This window comes from Zalophus californianus, chromosome 4 (genome assembly GCF_009762305.2).
Source record: "Zalophus californianus isolate mZalCal1 chromosome 4, mZalCal1.pri.v2, whole genome shotgun sequence".
NCBI lineage: Eukaryota > Metazoa > Chordata > Mammalia > Carnivora > Otariidae > Zalophus > Zalophus californianus.
In genome coordinates, this window is record NC_045598.1 from 90,396,503 (window position 1) to 90,416,111 (window position 19,609).

The 19,609-nt window shown below is 42.8% G+C and overlaps 1 protein-coding gene across 8 annotated transcripts in view; it reads left to right on the forward strand.

Moving 5' to 3' along the window:
• The window catches only part of NTNG1 (netrin G1), a 313,954-nt gene extending 295,684 nt beyond the window's left edge, over positions 1-18,270 (forward strand). For all 8 annotated transcript variants that reach the window (XM_027578390.2, XM_027578380.2, XM_027578404.2 and 5 more), the window contains one exon: positions 16,435-18,270. In XM_027578390.2, coding sequence (XP_027434191.1) covers positions 16,435-16,664 — 230 coding nt within the window. In that variant the 3' untranslated portion in view covers positions 16,665-18,270. The remainder of the gene's footprint in view (positions 1-16,434) is intronic.
• Positions 18,271-19,609: the final 1,339 nt, after the last annotated feature.

Here is a 19,609-nt window from a genome sequence, read left to right on the forward strand (position 1 = left end):
TGGAAATTTTGGCGTATTTCTTTACTGACTGAATTTTTATCATAAACATTCATCTTATTAGTTATGTAATACTAGAAAAAATAATACACGGTATCAGTTCATGGTACCTTTGTTTCTTTTTTTTTTTTACACTTGATCCCACAAAATAGAATCGATGAATTAAAAGAGCATACTAATAACCCAGAATATTAATTAAGATATTTTTAGATATTTAAGCATTAGATCAAAAGAAAATCCAAGAGTTCTCATTGGAAACTTATTAAATTGTCGGAAAACCTCTGTTGCCCACTTCCTACCTTTGTGAATCTTCTCTTTCTTTGCAATCTGTGAATAAACTGCCCTGTTTTGTCTTGGCTGAAGCCAGGCCAGCCATAGGCAAACCTTTAGAATAGGGCATTTAAACATTGTAGGGGGATTTGACAAGCATAAAGAGTTATAGCCAACATCATTAGCACAAAGGAATTGCCTGATTGAACAGGTTGGAGACCTGCCTGAAACATCCTAATAGGCTGGAGTGATATTCAGAAAATGTGACTAGTTAAGGGCACCTGGCATAGAAAGCAAGCAGTTCATGGAGATGAGTGACTTGGACACATGAAAGGTCTAATGCAGCAGTGACAGGTAGCAGGAACCCAAGAAAAGGGGGGGTGAATGGGAGCAAAGAACTTTAGATTTACCAAGAGACCTACATGGATCAACTGGTATAAGACAATTAGCACTTTGGAAGATAGAACCAGATAAAGTGATCCACATAGGATCACGCAGTGTGCCAAGCAGCACATCTAGAGACAAGAAACGTGTTTGTTTGAGTCAGAGTCTTAGTTTTGGCCTCAGGAGAAGTCAGAAAGTTGAATCTGTAGAGAGTAAAAGCCTATTCACCCTTCTGCACTTTCTTTATAGGGAATACATGAGATTTATTCATCCTTCCGGTCCTTGGAATAAAATAGCCATGATAGAAGCTAAATCTAAGATATTGTTTTAATTTAAGATTCTGAAGGCTTTCAACTTTAAATGTGATCCATACTCCCAAGCAAGCAGAGCTGAAGACCTTCCACCCCCTCCCTGAGGAGAACCCGCACAGCATCTCTGGAGAGCTTTATGTGTGTAGTTCTTTCCTGATCAACCCAACCCCGAATCTCCCTTCCTTCCCTGTCCTCCTTGCCCCTCTCTCCTGGCGGCTCTCCTTTTCTCCAAAGAATTAAAGGAAACAGAAACAAAAGACATTAAAAACGACTAAGGTAAGGGACATTGCTAAAACTACTATGTAGTTTAGTCAGTAATGAACCTCAGATTATTTTCAGTTATAGTCTCAGGAATGATTTAACTCTCGCATGATCTTAGGAATGCAGAAATCGCTTGGGAAAAAACACCACGAAGAATCTCCTGTTATGTGCCAGGCAATAGAATAGACGTTTCCAATACAAAGATCAAAGAGATGTCAGAGGATACAAAGATAAGAGATGTCCACTACCCTGAAGAAGTAATATTTATAGACCACCCACTCTGTGCAAAGCACCGTGCTGCTTAGTGTGAACAATGAAAAGAGGTACAAGACCATGCCCTCCCCTCAAATTGCATATGTTTCCATGGAGGAGACGAGAAATGCATATGGAGGAGTGTCTGTTGTAGGTTTTGAAGAGTCAAATAGACCTTGACATTTACCCAAGGACTTTCTGTTTGTCAGGCACTGTAGTGGTTGCCTTGTATGTATTAACCCATTTAATCTACCTAACAGTCCTATGAAGTGGATACCAGGTATTAAATTATCTGCATTTTATGAATGAAACAAAGATTGGTTGAGTGATTTCATGAGATCACCCAGCAAGTATTTGGTGGAGCCAAGGTTTAAATCCAGGCTGTTCAAACTGTATCTACATTTATACCTATGTCTAGATCTAGATCTGTCTTCCAAGGCAGGACTAGGGTCCAAACGCTGGAACAGCCCGAAAAATCTACGTGGTAGGGGTTGTCCACAAGCTGGACTTTTAGGGATGGATGGGGAGTTTAGGGAAGGACACACCAGGAGCAAAGGCTCTGACTCAGGGGCCAGTATGTAGCAGCCAAAGGGCAGGAAGGCAGAATGGACCGATGGTGCTTGGGGTGAGAGGGGTCCAAGTTCTAGTCCTGCCTCTGCTGCTGGGTTGCTGGTGGGGCTGGGGTAAAATCCACACATCTCCCACAAAATGAAAATAATAATAATAATAATAATAATAATAATAATGCCTATCCTGCCAGGTTAGTGGAAATATTTGGCAAGATGACATGCAAAGGTATCTTAATGAAAATTTAATGTGCGTGTGTGTGCACTCACACGTGCATTTAAGACAGTGAGTAGATTAGCCAGGATTGGAAAGTTTATGTTGGGGAGTAAAAGCAGACAATGAGGAGATTCTCAGCACATTGTGGGAGATTCTGACTACAAAATTATCCCATGAGTGAGAGGTATTGTGTAAGCTCTGTGAGATACTCAATCCGGCCATAGCACTCCTGTGCACTTGATTTGGGGAGAGAGAATAAGCATAGTGGGAAGATATTTTAGAAGTAGAAAAGAAGCACTGGGTATGAAATATGTGATTTTTTTTCTATAAAATTCATGTATTCATCCACTCAAGAGTCCTCAGATATTCACTGACTACAATCTAGTACGAGGCACTGTTCTAGGCATTGCACTACAGCAAGGAATGAAACGGCCAAAATCCTGATGTTCATGGAGTGTACATTCTAGAATAACTCCTTACTAATATAAAAATATGTATATTCAAAAATAAGAATAGGAAATGTCGGAGAAAGTTAAATGTGTGAGAAGAAGATATTTTCAAAGCCTGTTGTGTGATCTCTCTTTAACCAGCCCACCCAAATCTTACTCATCCCTGCCTAATCTCACCTTGGGTATGCCTTAGTCTGCTTCAAAGGGGAGGGTGAATGTCTTTTCACTGTGTTTTAAATAATGTTCACCGCCTCCTAGTTGTATCCAAAGCATTCCTCCTTGTTTTTTCTTTCTGCCGCTGGATCTAAAAGCCCAGGAAGGTCCAGCTTCCACACGTTTGCTTGCCAGCCTCTTGATTTGGGGCTAACTAGCTCACCTCTCTCCCAAGACACAACAGCCATGCTTTTGTTAGGAGAAGCCTGAAAACGCCCTTCTTTACACCTGCAATGACCCTGTTGCCCCTTTTCCGGTCATCCTCTCTGGATTTGTTCTCATTCTTACACCATTTTCTTAACCACTTAAGAAAAAGTTCTTTTGGCTATCAAGAAAGAACTGAGTACCTTTCCCTTTTGCCTCATGTTTGAAGTTTAGTTTTAGTAAAAGCTATGTTGCATAGAATTATTGAAGTCACTCGTGAGCTCACCTGGCATTCCTGTCTTACCCAAATGTTTTCCTCAGTAAGCGTTTTTGTCTGTTTTTCTTTTCATTAAAGAAAAATGAGCAAATAGATCTTCTTTCCGACAGGTAAGCAGCTGTTTTTTTCTATGTAAGGAACTGTAGATGTGAAAGATGATTTTCTTTTCAAATCGACAAGGATTTATTAAGCTGCAAAGAAGCTAGAAACTATTAACAATGAAAGTGAGCTAGAAGACACAAGAGCATACCCTGTGTGAAGTTACGTTCTCTAAGGAGACGGAAATCCATGAACCTAAACACAAATACCATTTCCGTGTGGCTCTCCCGGTCTGGGTTTTTAATGCAGGATTTTGAACAGTGCCCACACTTACAAAACTCTTTTTTTCTTTAATTTTATTTTATTATGTTATGTTAATCACCATACATTACATCATTCGTTTTTGATGTAGTGTTCCATGATTCATTGTTTGCGTATAACACCCAGTGCTCCATTCAGTACGTGCCCTCTTTAATACCCATCACCAGGCTAACCCATCCCCCCACCCCACACTTACAAAACTCTTAATAATAATCATTGAGCTGAATGATCTCTCATGCTCACAACATCTCTGAGATGCCTCTATTGCAGATGAAAAAAGAGAGACTCAGAAATCCAGCCATGAGTGGTGATGTCAGTATTCGAACCCAGACTTTTAGACAACACCACGGTAAGCAGTAAAATACTGAAGTTTGCCGTTCAAATTCTGGATATCTCGGGGATGTATCAATGGGAAAGGACAATGTGAGTTGCAATGGGTCACCATTGACTTTATCGAAAAGGTATGTTTGTGACTCGTCTGTAATTGTAACCCCTTGTCCCTCCCGAACCTCGCTAATATATTTGAGAACACTTAAATGTTTGGTCCCTGGTGCAGTGGTGAATACATTTTTGAAAATTAGCAGTCATTTTTACTTGAAGCTTGGCATCCCTAAATGACTCATGTCATCATTTTGCACATTCTCTTGATTCCATAATGTTGTTTTCCCCTCACCTTGAATTTATTGACACCAATTCATTTCGCCTCGACATTGGCATTAACAGGGAAATGGCTTTGTTTCATCCTCTTATAACATCACCTCCCAAGACTTGGTTCGACATTGTCAGGAGGTGGTTATGTTGACAGCAAGGCCACAACAGACAAGAGTGAATTACAGTGATTCCCGGGGGGGAAAAAAAATCATTAAGAAAAGTTACTGCTGTGTGATTTCAGTAACTATTTGTCATACCTAAATATCCCTGCTGTTTAAAAATCCTAAGAGGGCTTAGACCATATTTAGAACACTCCTGCCAAGTATACATAGGAAAAATTAAGTCTCTAAGGAGATATTTAGCTATAGCTTGACAAACAGGAACCTCAAATTATATTTTAGCTTTACACAGTGCTCAAAGGCACTGAAATTCTGTCTTAAAAAAAATGCATGTGAATTAATGACACAATTATCTCCTTTCAGTCACAGATACTTCGGATTCTTTATGTCAAGTATCAAAGGCCTGTAGGATTGCCTTACCTCCTCCTCAGAATGTGGACTGTTTCACAGATTTGCCTTCAGCTATACGGGTCGCCTTTCACAATTCCCACGTCATTTTAAAGAGCACCAAATCTTTTTACCTGCAATCTTCTCTGTGCCTCTGACGGTCTCTTGGTCTCCATCCCAGTTCCATCTGGATTTTCCTTTAGCCCGTGTCTCGAATTTAACGAGTTACCTTCCAATTAAAAAAAAACAAAAGTCACTCATTTCCTTCAGGGCCATGTCTTTTCCACCTTCCTATGGCTGGCATGCCAAGATTATAGTAAGAGCTAATACATTTTGCCTAATGAAAAATGAAGGGGGTGCTTCTGCTCACTTGGCTCCGCCGGCCACTCTTGCTTCTGGGGAAGGCTTACCCTTCCCCAGGCATACGCTGTATCATTGAAGGAAGAAACCCCAAACAAGTCACCATTCCCTTCCTGCTAGTGTTCTCCATCACAAAGCAGGATGGAAAGGCCTGGCAAGTCATGGGGTATGAGCTGAGCTGGAGTGTCAACGCTGCCCAGCACTTTTTCCAGGTGTCCCCAGTTAGTTTCCTCACCTATTCCCTCCCAAATATTTCACCCCTGCCCTCAAGATCTCACCTTCCCTCCCTCTCCATGTGCTCAGGAGTTAGCCTTACCTCCTACTGCCCAGAAACAAAAGGAAGCCATCAAGGGAAACTTCCCTGTACTTCCCACTCTCCAGCCCATAAGCTCTGTATTCCTGTGTATTGATACCAATCTACCAATCTACTTGTCTATCTACAAATAATAGACATATGCCCTCCGTTCAGAAAGAGGCACAGAACAAAAGACATATTTTATTTGTGTGTTCAGTAAGTAATTTGTTGGGCATCAATTTGGTGCCAGGAACAGTCCTCCATACTAACGTATAACCACAGTGAGCACGTCAGACATGGCGCAGACACGTACAAGGGGAACCCAGAGGAGTCTGCTGCAGACTCAGGTTGCATGAAATATGTTTTCTTTCAGGGCAGTTAAGCTGGACTCGGAGCCCCTATCCTGGAATGATAGTGGAAAATTGCATCACAGTCATCGCTGTGATCTGCCAATGTAAAAATGTCCATTCATCTCGCATCACCTGTACCAGTTAACAATAAGCAAGCCCTCGGGCTACAGATCCCTTTAGTTCCAGAGGCTGTGTAATTTTGACAAGGCAAGGAATCCCAGTGTCTGGGGCCTTCCTAGGATTATAGGATTGTGTAGGAACTCTTCTGTCTTTCCTGAGATCATTTGTGTGTGTGTGTGTGTGTGTGTGTGTGTGTGTGTGTGTGTGTGTGTGGTTTCAAGTTTTTATTTAAATCCCAGTTAGGGAACATACTCTGGGATAATTTTTGCAGACATTTAAGATAACTGGTAGTTTGACTAGAAATATATATGAATGACACAAATTCTGAAATATGGCAAGATTTGGTCACATGGATCATTTCTTATATGAATCACCTTTATCGTCTCAGTAAAATATGACTTTTATTTTCTCAAATAACAACAGTTCCTTTTATTAACATTTTTAATATGTTAAAAGGACCATATATTTATTCTTGGTCATTTGGAGAAAGTGAAGAGTCTAAAGATGAAAAATAAAGTTACTAAAATCACCTGCATTCCCACCAGCCAGAGCTAAACACTGGTCACATTTTGGTACAGTTCGTTCCGGTCCTTCTTCTAAGGTCTGTTTTACATGAGCCATGTGTAGAGGTGTAAGTCTGTACTTTGGGGGATCATGCTGGATAAATATTTGGGCTGCTTTTTCTCCTGACATAACGTCCTGCACTTTGAAACAGTGGTTTATACCCTGATGTGTGTTGCACCGTGTGTGACTAAGCCTCCCAAAGAGCACCATCTTTCACCTCGGGCAAAAAGAGTCGAGGCCGCACCTTTTTATTAAACTAGACAAGTGCATTTTCTGATACCAGATGAGAAACTCTATGATTTCTCAGCACCGTTTTTATGAGCACCTTGCCTCTGTCTGTGTCTGAAGGTGTTGACCTAAATAGGATTTCAATACATCATTAATGATCACTTTGGGAAAAGATGCCCAGCCTTTGGCTTTGTGGGATTCTCAGTGAATTCATTCTTTCTCAACATCAGCAAAGGCTTTTTTTTTTTTTTTTCAGGTTGCAAAGACTGACAACTTTGGGGGGTTTGGGCAGTGCCTCTTGCTCCTTCATTGGAGTTACCTGTTATTTCTTTCACGCTAGCTGGTGTTACTGCCTAGTGCAAACACAGGCTCCTTCAAAATGAACGTGGCTTTTTTTTATGATGTTTTGAGCAGTGTTTCTTTTGACTGGACAAGAGCAAGTGTCACTCCCATAATCAGTGCTTTGAAATTAGATTACTCTGAATAGAATGGCTTCTCTCTAGTGTCTTGATTGCCCACACATGTCTGACCACCCAGCCGACAGCTCCCACATTGTTCCCTACAGCCCCTTCAGCTCTGCTCCTTAGCCTCAGGACACTGAGACCCAGTAGGCTAGATGCTGTCACACAGGAATCATGCCCCCAGCACCACTGTCCCCAGATGGATCTAGACACAGACAGGAGTGGAGGTTGAGAACAGGAAGACAAGAATATTTCCAACTGATCGCCTCCAAGTTGCAGTCTAGATACTATTTGCATCTGAACCTATGCCCTGCCTCCCCAAAGCAGAAGCTAAAGCTGGGCTCCCTGGGACCCTGAAAACACACCTTCTGTACTCTGATCAGTACAGGAGAATGCACATTGAGTGAGAGTACACAAGTCACCCTTGAGAAGACAGGCACTGCCCCTCCAGGCCAGCTTCGCAAAACCTTGTGGAGGACACAACAGCTGAATACAAATATTCAAGACCTGAATGTTTGACCCCAAACTGTCTCAAGATTCATACCTTCAGAGGACATATACAGATGCTGTCTTTGAGGGAGGACATTTGCTTCCGTTTTCACTTGAGCACCTTGAATTGGTTAGGTAGTAATGAATTCCTTATCTGGCAGGGTTAGGAATGAGCACCTCACTCTTCCGCCCTGGGCTTCTAGCACTGGGGTTGCAGGGGCGGGGGATGGGGAAGGTGTTTAACATTAACAAAGTATCCTTAGGTTGTGTTTTATATTTTTTAAAGCACCTCTACATAATTCGCCTTGAGGCTCCCAACAACTGCGAGGTGGGTGAACAGGACAAGTGTAACTATTCTTGCTTCAGAAGTAAGGAAAGAGAGACACATAGAGGTGAAACAATTTCCCCAAGTTCACACGGCCCATTAACTACAGAGACCCGACTTGAATCACAAGGTGTCTTCACCTCATTCTCTTGACACCACCTCATGCTTCTAGTACAAGTCGGAAGAAAAACTATGCCTGCTCGATGGGGCACCAGATAAGACCGACGGGCAAAACCAATCAAGCCAAGACAGCCACCTGAGTCATCACCAAGACTCATAATATTGGAGAAGTCCAACTATCATCACGTATTTGATGAAAAAGAGGAGGAATTCCTCACTCTTTGCCTCTTAAGACGATAGGCTCCCCATGAAAAATATGCATGTAAATCATAAAGTTCAAGAGAACTTGAGAGATACATACTTCAAACTCTTTCCCTAACTTTCTAGCTTTCATTAGAATGTAAGCTCCACAGAAGCAGCTACATCATCTGCCTGGCTCCCACCATGTGCCCATCATCTAGGACAGTGCCTGGTTGGGTGATGGATGGATGGATAGATGGATGGATGGGTAGATGTCACTAAGTAGCTTCATGGTATGTCCAAGACCTCACAGCAAAGGGATGGCTAGTCAGAACTAGAACCCAGGTTTCATGACTCTTTTTTTTTTTTTAAAGATTTTATGTATTTATTTGAGAGAGAGAGAGAATGAGAGATAGAGAGCATGAGAGGGAAGAGGGTCAGAGGGAGAAGCAGACTTCCTGCTGAGCAGGAAGCCCGATGCGGGACTCGATCCCGGGACTCCAGGATCATGACCTGAGCCGAAGGCAGTCGCTTAACCAACTGAGCCACCCAGGCGCCCCAGGTTTCATGACTCTTAATCAATGTTTTCTCCACTGTACCACGTCACCATTCATAGCCAGACATAAGTGAGAAAAGATGGGGGGGGAATGCAGTTAGTGTGCCCAGAATTCACAAAAGGCCATTAGACACCAGCCTGCAAAGATTCTTCCATACCCCAGGAGCTAAGGCCCAATTTTATATCTCACAGCTCACAACTTTGTATCACAGCCGCCAAGGCTGAATAAATGGGTCATAATCATAGCTCTTTATCTCCCTGCCACAAAATCTCAAATGCCTAAATCGGAACTGAATGTTGCACACATGCCTTTGTTATTAGCCTGTTTGGTAGAGGTTATTCACTCTTTGACGTTTCTTTGAAAAGGACGGGAACAATTTGGAACATCTTTCCCTCGGCAATCCTGGGCTCGTTTCAGGTGGGGAAGGTAGAGGTCACTTTATTAATACAACCATCAAGGAAGGCTGTCATGGCAACGCGTTGCATCGATCCCTTGAAGTGCCTGAGACAAAGCCAAAAAGAGAAACTTTCAAGTCTATAAATACAGACCCAGCATTGCTCAAGCATAGTGGCTCACTGACAGGGTGAACCTAAATGTATAGTGGCTTTGAACAAGATCCAAACACAGAAAACTTCCCTTTTGTAATGCAACGGATCATCATGACCATAAGGGGAATAAGTGACCCTTCAGGTCACCAAAGCAAAGAAGAATAGAACAAGCAGCGACACTAAGTTCTGGCTGGTGCCCATTTTGAACATAGGGATCCCTCTCTATGTCTGCTTTTCCATACGTTCCAGAAAGGACTAACGGAAGGAAAAGGAATCAAGGTCTCGTCATTCACATTTTTTTTCTTTTTTTAAAGAGTTTATTTATTCATTTAACAGAGAGAGAGAGAGAGAGACAGCGAGAGAGGGAACACGAGCAGGGGGAGTGGGAGAGGGAGAAGCAGGCTTCCTATGGAGCAGGGAGCCCGATGCGGGGCTCGATCCCAGGACCCTGGGACCATGACCTGAGCCGAAGGCAGATGCTTAACAAATGAGCCACCCAGGCGCCCCTCATCATTCACATTTTGACAAGGGATTGCAGTTTGGGAAGAGGAAACATGCATGACAATCAAGGAACCCACAAAAACAAGTTAAAGAATTGAATAATTTAGCCACATCCCTGTGGCTCATTATCGAAGCCAGAGGAAAGGTAAGAAGGGAAACAGGGAGGAAGAAATGCCGCTCATTCTTACTTTTTCACTTTGAAAATTCTGAGTGTTTTTATAAACTCATAGCAACTGTGGAAGCTTCTTTATCTGCTATTGTGGCTTGCTTACTGAAGCTGTGATCAGAACTATTATAACACCTTGCCAACTACAGCCTCTTCACCAGGATCCCACACTTCATCTTTTAGCCACATAACTGTTTGGTTCTAACATTAATACCCAACCTTATTTCTTAGGGGCCACAGATCATTCTGGTCGCTCCACTTGAAAGCATTCCTAATATTGAAACGTCCGACGGTTAATGAATTATTTTTATCAATGGTAAAAGTATCCTTTAGAATACAGTCAAGCCAGTACCAAAGTAGGATTAGTTTTTCTGGTATCTAAGGATATTTCATCATAATAAACATAATGGTGTCTGGCAAATAACAATTTGCAGCCAATACTGGATCAAGTCTCATACAAAGGACTTAAAGACAAACCTTCTTTGTTTACAGAGATCGCACACCCTTAGGTTGTCAATAGCAATGAAGATAGAATCAGGACATGTTTAATGTAAATACTTCCCCAAATAAGGTGAGAGTTTTCAGTTTGAGACAAATCCACACAGAAGGGCACCAAGTAAAGGAAGTGGTAACTGCAAGATGTGTGTTGGGGAGCAATCCCTGGTTGGAGTTTTAATCTGCAGTGACATGCTGGATGAACTGGAGATACTGCCAGGGTTGTAAATGGTGTTTGTCTGTTGCTATTCCCAACCTAGACCTTTGATATTTTTGGTTACACTTTATGGATGAGCTGATTGGTATTTGGAGTGCTGCCAGAACGCACTGGAAGTCTGGAAGATATGAGATCTAATGCTCTCAACCTATACCCCCGCCTAGTCACAGTGTGGTATGAAGGCAGAACAGCTGGTCAGTACACGTGACAATCCACTGAGGATTACAGAGGTTAGTTAGATTGTCTTGAGGAACATAGGATGCGCACTGCACGCCACCATTTACTGTGTTTCTCCTGAACGTTCTTTTCTATGTAAAGAGCAGGAATCTGTAAATCAGGAGCCCTGATTCTAGCTCTAGCTCTTCCATAAATTGCTTTCAGTTTCCTCATCTAGAACTTGTCTAGTTTCTGGAGTTTCTCCACACTGTGATTTTACTATTCCTAACAGAGCAAAGTAGAACAAATTATACGATGGGTCATTTTGGTTCATCTCTCTTATTCTCTCATTGTCAACGGTGTGTGACCCAACGGGTCTGTCTTAAATCCCAGCTTTCTGTATTTACTCCCCTCCAAGGATAAGCCACTCTTATATTTCAACTTTGAGTATTTACAGTCGCCTCTAATTCCCGTGGCTCTGCACCTAAAAACTCACTATCTCTCTGTGATCTAGAATCAGCAAGGCATCTTCATTCCCCTTTGCCCAGTATATGTAAGGACAACCGCTCCTCTTCGTTGCTGTGGCTGACACCCTGGTAAAACTTCATCATTTTACCATCGACATTAATTGAAGAGTGATTCTTTGTTTGGGGAGGGGACGGGGGGGGGGGGAGCTGTCCTGTGCATTGCGGGATATTTAGCATCATCTCTGGCTTCTATCCACTAGAGGCCAGTAGCATGCCCTCCCCTGAGGTGTGACAACCAAATGTCTGCAGACATTGTCAAATTTCCCCCAGGAGACAAAATCATCCACTGTTGAAAAGCATTACTTTAGACTGACAACCAAAGACCTCTGTTAAATGTTAATTCCTTAAATTTCTCCAATCCTTTTTTTAATTATTCCCAAATCCCTTCTGTCAGATTCAATCAAGAACATGTAATCCTTATTTTGCAATTTCCTTCACTCAAAGTACCCTTCTTTCACACTCTTCCAGTCTGTTTGCTCATCCCTAGATAAAGTCACCCACAGCAGAAAGGCTTCTAGAATTAATTGTATACCCTCATATGATCACTGCATCTTGTTGACATCTTTTCTTCTCAGGACCCTTCGTGATCTTTCATTCTCTTCCTGTGGCCTAGATGCTGATATTCTTCAGTGTTCGATCCAGAGCCTTCACTTGTCCTTACGCTACATTCTACCAAGATTAGGTCTTCTAGTCCCTTCACTTCCATCTGTAACAATGACCACCATCACCCCTGCTCCAAACCTGTAACTCCAGGATGACCTACCTCCTGAACGGTTAACTGGTTTTTCCGGCTAAGAACAAGACCCCTGAAGAAGAGCCTACAGACCCCTCAAAGTCAATAGGTCCAAAAAAGTGCATTTTCTTCCCTGCCCAAAGTCTTCCTCCAATCTACTTTTCTTTATAAATTTTATTACGATGCATCCGAATACTGAAAACAGGAACCTCAGAATCTCTCTTAACCATTTCAAATCGCCTGCGTCCAAATCTATCACCTCTCCCTCCCCATTGCTCTAACCAGACCAAGCCCGTTCTACTGAAGCATCTGGGCCCCTCGCCTCCAGTCTGTCCTTTCTCTGGCTAAGCCTCACCTGTGTCTCCCCCCTTTAAAACACCACCCTGCTCCTAGGTCTTTGACAGCTTCCCATTGCCTATTATCGAAACTCTGTGTTGTGTGTTATGAAGAAGGTACACAACCAGGCCACAGCCTACGTTTCCAGTCTCCATTTGCCCTGTGCACATCCAACATTCCAGCCACACCAGTCCGTTCACAATTCGCCAGTGTGTTCCATGCGTCTCTCACTCAGGCTCCTGTCAGAAAACTGAAACCACACTAGGCATCTCAACAGAGAAAATTCATTGAAGGGAACAGTTAAACGGGTGTTTTGGAATTTAGAAATGAGAAGAGGACACTGAAGTCACTCAGAGATAGTAGAGACTGAATAAGCAGAGAGCAGCACCACTCCTGGGCAGCAGGATCACAGGAAAGAGGATGAGTTATTAGAAACTAAAAGGACGGAGGGGAGACCCCACAGACATGGGGGGACAGAATGCCTGACTGCTGCCTGGGACCTCTGAAACCTGGGCAGGGCCCCTCAGAGCTGAGCTTGAACCTCTAGGGAAGGAACGCCGCTGGGTTGGTGCAGGAAACTTCTGAGGGGGGGAGGGGGTGGGGGAATAAAGCCGGTTCTGAATAAAGCTACACCCTGGGACCAAATGCTGCTACCGGGGTAAAGGGCCATCACAGGGCAACACTCCCCTGTCGGTGGAAGCCGGAGACAACGTGCAGAAAGAAGGGTGCTTTTAGAGTTGAGAGACAATTGCTTAATAACCAGCACTCTGCACTTGCAAGTCTCCCAGTCCATACTCATACAGTTTCCCCATCCATAATGCTCCTTCTACCAATATCTGCCTGGAGTGCACTATTGTTCAAATACAATCTCCTTCCTAGAATCTTTTCTAATCTTCCTCCAAATAATTATTTACACCAGCATCTCAGTTCCCCTAGCATTTTGCAAATACTTCCTTTATTGTCTTTTTTTGTATCACAGTTATTTCTGCATGTTCGTTTTCATTTGTTTTCTGCCAAACTGTGAGCTCCTTTAGGGCAGGTACAACAGTACAATCGAGCGGGATGGTTGGCCCACAACAGATGTTGGCTGAGGCGGATGGAATTGATAAAGGCATGCTAATGAAATTATTATTGGATCATGTCTTGCCTATGTTTTAGCTTCCCAACCAGACTTGAACTCCATAAGAGCAGAGATCACGCTTTATCATTTTTTATCTGTTCACGGCGTTTCGTAAAAGGCTTCATATGCTGAAGAAGAGCTCAGTGATATTTGTTAGCCACCTAGTTTATTCATTAAGCACCACAAATTTGGTTCAAAAAGACATGAAGATGAAGGATAAATTTATGAATAGCAAGTAAGATCTGTAGTTAGGTTCAGATGTGCTTCTAGCACGTGATTCCAACAGAATGCTGCACATAGCTATGAAGTTCTGTGTTTGTCGAATAGCACAATCAGGAGACTAAATGTAAAAAGTCTTATAGCGAATTCTAAAGTAATGAAAATATATTCTAGATTTGATTTTTTCTGTTTATCTCTTACAGAAAAAAATTTACTTCCCCAATCCATGATATTATGAATCCTGGGTTACATCTGTTCCTTGCCTAGTTATTGAATTTCTCACACTCACCAACATCAACTAGCAGATTATTTAAATGTAAGAAAGGTATTGGATTTTAACTTAATCACCAGCTTCTTGGGGAAAGAAAAAAGAAAGAAATCTCTGTTCAACAACTGGTTTACCTTCAAGTCCAAGAAGAAAAATAGCTTTTTTTTTTTTTTAAGGGGAGCACTATCTAATTAACTATTGATTTCTTCTCAATAATCCAAGGCAAGCAATTATTGATATTGATAGAACAGATATTTCCCTACCTCTGGTGCCCAAATGGAAGGAACTATCCCATTCAGCAATCTGCTGCCTGGGACTAGAAATGCTAAGAATCTTTAACTTTAAATGGAAACAGTTATTTGGATCTGTTTCTTCCATGTTACCCCAATTAAACAGCTATTTCCTGAAGGGTAAGCAAAACAAAATGCTGAAAACCTATGGATGCTTCTCAAATTAACAACAACCAGTTTTGACCATGAGTAGAACCACTCTACACTTGTAGATTTTTGCCTCCCAGCTACAGCTCTTGACATTTTTAACCATGACATAAAATACTATAAATTGGGTCTAATATTCAAGATTTCTCCCACCCAATGAGAGGCAGCTTATATAATCACTAGAGCCCCCACAATACCACCTTGTATGTCAATATTTGGAACTGAAGGATTTAGTAGGCCTTAATAGTCACTTCTGACATTTGCAGACAGCAAGGGTGGGTACTTTTGAAAATTGTACCAATACATTATGCAGCTGTCTTAGAGGTCGCCAAGGAGTTATTGTGGAAGAAGGCAAAACAAGGCCCCGCTGAGGGCACTTTGTTATTAACTCTGTGAGCGTCCACTACTATCTTTCCTCAGCTCATTTGCACACAGGGCATTAGAACGTTTGTGTGTAGGAAGCTTCCTTTCAAGGTGACATGACTACTGAACATGATTAATGGACAAGCAGCATTTATTGAATTACTACTTGGGAGATTTTTTTTTTTTAATACTTTGAACTTGATAGTAATATTAAGTGTGTGCGTGTGCGTGTGTGTGTTTAATTCATGTGGTACCCCCAGGGAAATTTGACCATGACATTTTTTTAAAAATGAAAAATGTTATAATTTATAAAAATCTACTTTTTCTGCTCTGCCCCTAACCCCCCCTCCCCGCCCCGCTCCGGAGTGGTTCTATATATTAAATGCTTAAGCAGCATATGTTGTTGGAAGTGTTCTTGGCTCTTTTACTCTTTGTTGTTATTTTAATTTCCCTGGGTCCTATTTAACATTCTGCTAAATCAGTGAAACCTTGATTATCTAAAAGAATAGGAGACATGGAATTAATGAGGATAACCAGAACTTTGAAATAAGTAATTATTAGAGATGAAAATTACATGACAGGGACCATGAATGAATTTTCGTATCTGGAATTGCTTGCTTGATTTATTCAAACCGATTCTATTAATTGACGGACATAGCGAAATTTTGGTAATCAGGGTCTCATCACTGCATTTTTTATCATTCCGGGAAATCAAGGTAACCTTGGACTCTACTACTTCCCGGATTTACAAGGCAGTGAATATCCTAATAGGCTGTCAGGGGCAAATATGACGGCTCATCCTCACTCTCCTCCCACTTTCTCTCTTCTGATCTGGCTGCCGCCTGCCTGGAGCATGCTGCCTGCCCCCTCCCCTCCCCGCCTCCCATCCCCTCCCTCCTCCTGCCTCCCCCGTTAGGCCCTGTCTTCCCGCATGCTGCCGCTGGAATCACCTGCAGGGAGAATGCCCCACCCCTTTGGAGGTTCTTGGTCCTTTTAGCCATACCTATTTGCATTTTAACTACCATTCATCTGGCTTTTTAAAACTCTGCATTCTTGTATCAGGGCACTTGTCCTTTAAAAACGCAGGAGGTCCCAACAGGTCCCAGTCCTATGAAGAGAAGATACTGCTAAACCAGGAGTATTCCATTACTTTGTACTCGATAGCCTGACATGGACAATGATACTATCCAAGATCGCAGCAAAAATCTATGCGAAAAAGACAAATATGATTTAAAACAAACAAACAAAGGCAGCAAACTACATTTGTTTGGAAATTGGGAGTCACGTGCTTAGTTTGTGGCGGGGAGGGGAGGGGGGCGGGCGGAAACACAGGATCCGTAGAGGTGTTTTTAAGCCGAAAACCTGCTGTACTAGATGCACTGAAATGGCTTCTGCTTCTCCTCCCCGCGCCCCACCCCACCCCCCACCCCCCGCTCTGCAGCGAACGTCTGCGACAACGAGCTCCTGCACTGCCAGAACGGAGGGACGTGCTACAACAACGTGCGCTGCCTCTGCCCGGCCGCGTACACGGGCATCCTGTGCGAGAAGCTGCGGTGCGAGGAGGCGGGCAGCTGCGGCTCCGACTCCGGCCAGGGGGCGCCCCCGCCCGGCTCCCCCGCGCTGCTGCTGCTGACCGCGATGCTGGGCACCGCCAGCCCCCTGCTCGTCTAGGCGCGCCGCAGGCCACCAGCCCGGCCAGGGCTCGCCGCCGCCGCCGCCGCCGCCGCCGCGCGCGGAGGGGGGGGAGGCCAATGCGACCCGCAAGCATTCGCTGAGAACATAGGAAACACACCCTCAGACACCCCCACTCCGACACCGTGTACAAACTAAAAAGGCCTAACAGAACTAAGCCATATTGATCAGCCGTGGACAGCACATCCGAGTAAAGACTGTTCATTTCTGACTCCAGAGGCGTTGGCAGCTGTTGATCCTATCACCGCAAGTCACAAGGCCAGCTGCAGAGCTTATTGCCGACTGGGAAGGAGCGACAGCCCCCCCCCCCGCCCCGCCCCGAAACAGGAAAGACAACAAACAAACAAATCAAGCAACCTACAACCACTCGCTACTCTCCCGTGGGGTGCCCCAGCACCACTGGCCCAGTGTGTGGACCAACCAAACAGAAGCATTCTTTGTTGGCAGTGCACTGTGGGTATAAGGAAATCTGTTACAAGCTGCCATATTGGCCTGCTTCAGTCCCTGAACCCCTTCCAACCTGTGCTTTAGTGAACGTTGCTCTGTAACCCTTGTTGGTTGAAAGATTTCTTTGTCTGATGTTAGTAACGCACATGTGTAACAGCCCCCTCCAAAAGCTCAAGCCAGTCATACTCCCTATATCTTAGCAGCACTGAAGTCGTTCTCAGTGTGAGCACACATCCACTGTCCAAGAGTGGCTCTAGGAAAAAAGAAAGTGTATCTATCCTTTTGTATTCAAATGAAGTTATTTTTCTTGAAATACTGTAATATGTAGATTTTTTGTATTCTTGCCAATTTGTGTTACCAGACAATCTGTTAATGTATCTAATTCGAAGGAGCAAAGACTGACATTTTATTTTGTCCTCTTGCGTTCTGTTTTGTTTTCATTGTGCAGAGATCTCTCTGTAAGGGCAACGAACGTGCTGGCATCAAAGAATATCAGTTTACATATATAACAAGTGTAATAAGATTCCACCAAAGGACATTCTAAGTGTTTTCTTGTTGCTTTAACACTGGAAGATTTAAAGAATAAAAATTCCTGCGTAAATGATTTCAGGAATTTGTATTGCAATTTCTTAAGATGAAAGGAGCAGCCACCAAGCAGTTCCACACTCACTTTACTGGTTCCTATATGGACTGAATGCGTTCAGCTGACGAATTTAGTACCCAGGAAGATGGATCGATGTTCACTAGCTTGGACAACTTCTGCAAAATATGAGACTATTTCCACTTGGGAAAAATTATAACAGCAAAAAAAAAAAAAAAAAAAATCTAAGCGATTGCCAAGATCATGCCAAAGCCTGTTGGCAGAGTACTAAGAGACTTTAATTTTCAAGTCATGCTATTTTCACAGATTGATGTGATCATGTGACTCTAGGGATGCTGATCTGTGTATCTTCGCAAATACAGTGTTTACATGGAGTATCATGAGAGGCAACCTGGAGAACCAGGAAAGTGGCAGGGAAATTGAGTGATTAGCAATTTGATTGAATATCTACAGACTTAGTATTTAGAGGAAATAGCAACATATACAGCAGCAAGGAGACATAACTGCTGTTCCTGAGAATAAAGTTTGTTTTAAGTACCACCCGAGGTGTAATAAATTGTTTCTGCCTTTTAGCAGGCCAATGACTGTGCCAGACAGCGAGGGCAGGGGTGGTGCGGGGGGAACGCTTGCAAAGTCTCAAAGTGGCTCAAAGAGTGTGCGTTCCGTTCCCAGCACACTGTCGTTCCACGGCTTACAAATGTGTTAGCAGCAGGTCCTGGAATCAGAAACAATTATCAGCCCAAGCCAGGGTCTTTCGGACAATGAAGTCCTTCATGACTTGGGAGAGCAATAATCCATGATAGTGTTAGGTTGGAAGCTTGCTCCCAGGCTGAATTCTTCACCCCACCATGGGGTGGGGGCCGGGGGTGGGGGATGTCTTCTGATAAATAACCTGGGTGAAAACTAGATGAAGGAACATCGTGTCTTATTGGTTTTGTTCCCAGAAAAGCCAATTCAAAACAGGCAATAAAAGGTAAACAGGTAATGCCTGCGCTGCCTGCCACCCCACGTCTAAGTCGATTGAATGTTTCTTATTCAAACCAACAGTCTCTTTTGATGTAAGAAATAAGGAGAGATGGAAATAAATTCGAGTGCTGGTTTAGTGCCAGGGTGGCCAACCAGAAATTGGAGACTTACATTAGAAGCATAAACAGCAAATTATAGTTCAGACTCACCAAAGAATACACATGAAAATGCTGATAACACACAGAGTTTGAGATTACTTATAATGAGGTGGATTTCTCATATTAAAATTGGAATTTAGGTTGTCTTATAGTTTATGAGCACAAACCAAAGGCAGACTGTGTTATTTCTAGCAATGATGCACTTTATCATTATCCACTCATGGCTTTGTCACAATGCTCAGGAATCAGACTCTGCACATTGCAATACATGGGATTCCAAAAGCTAATTCTAAAATTTAATGAAGGCTTGATCTAAATCAATTCATCTGCATTTTATCTTTATGAGGCTATAAGAATCTAAATTGATGAGGAATATCTTGTGTTCCATGTATTTAGATATAGTTTTCTGAATTTCCTGAAGTGATGTGATCTGCTTTTAATAAAAATTCACTTTTAGGTATATTACAAATGGAAATGAAATGTTCTTTTTAATCTGGATTCTCAAGTTCTTCTAAAGGGTTTATTCCTTTGAAGAAACCCCAGCTCAGTGGATTTTTATGCATCTGCTGCTCTCCAGCATTCTTGCAAAGCGGGTTCCAGCTACCATATTATGTCTTTAGAACAGGACTCGGCTGAAAAGTGGGGACTAAGCTGTTCACATACTTAAGGTCCCAATTCTTGCTTTGTCAACTTTCCCGCAGAGTAAAAATATAATTCCATCCATCAACACCATGAATGAGCATAAAACTGCA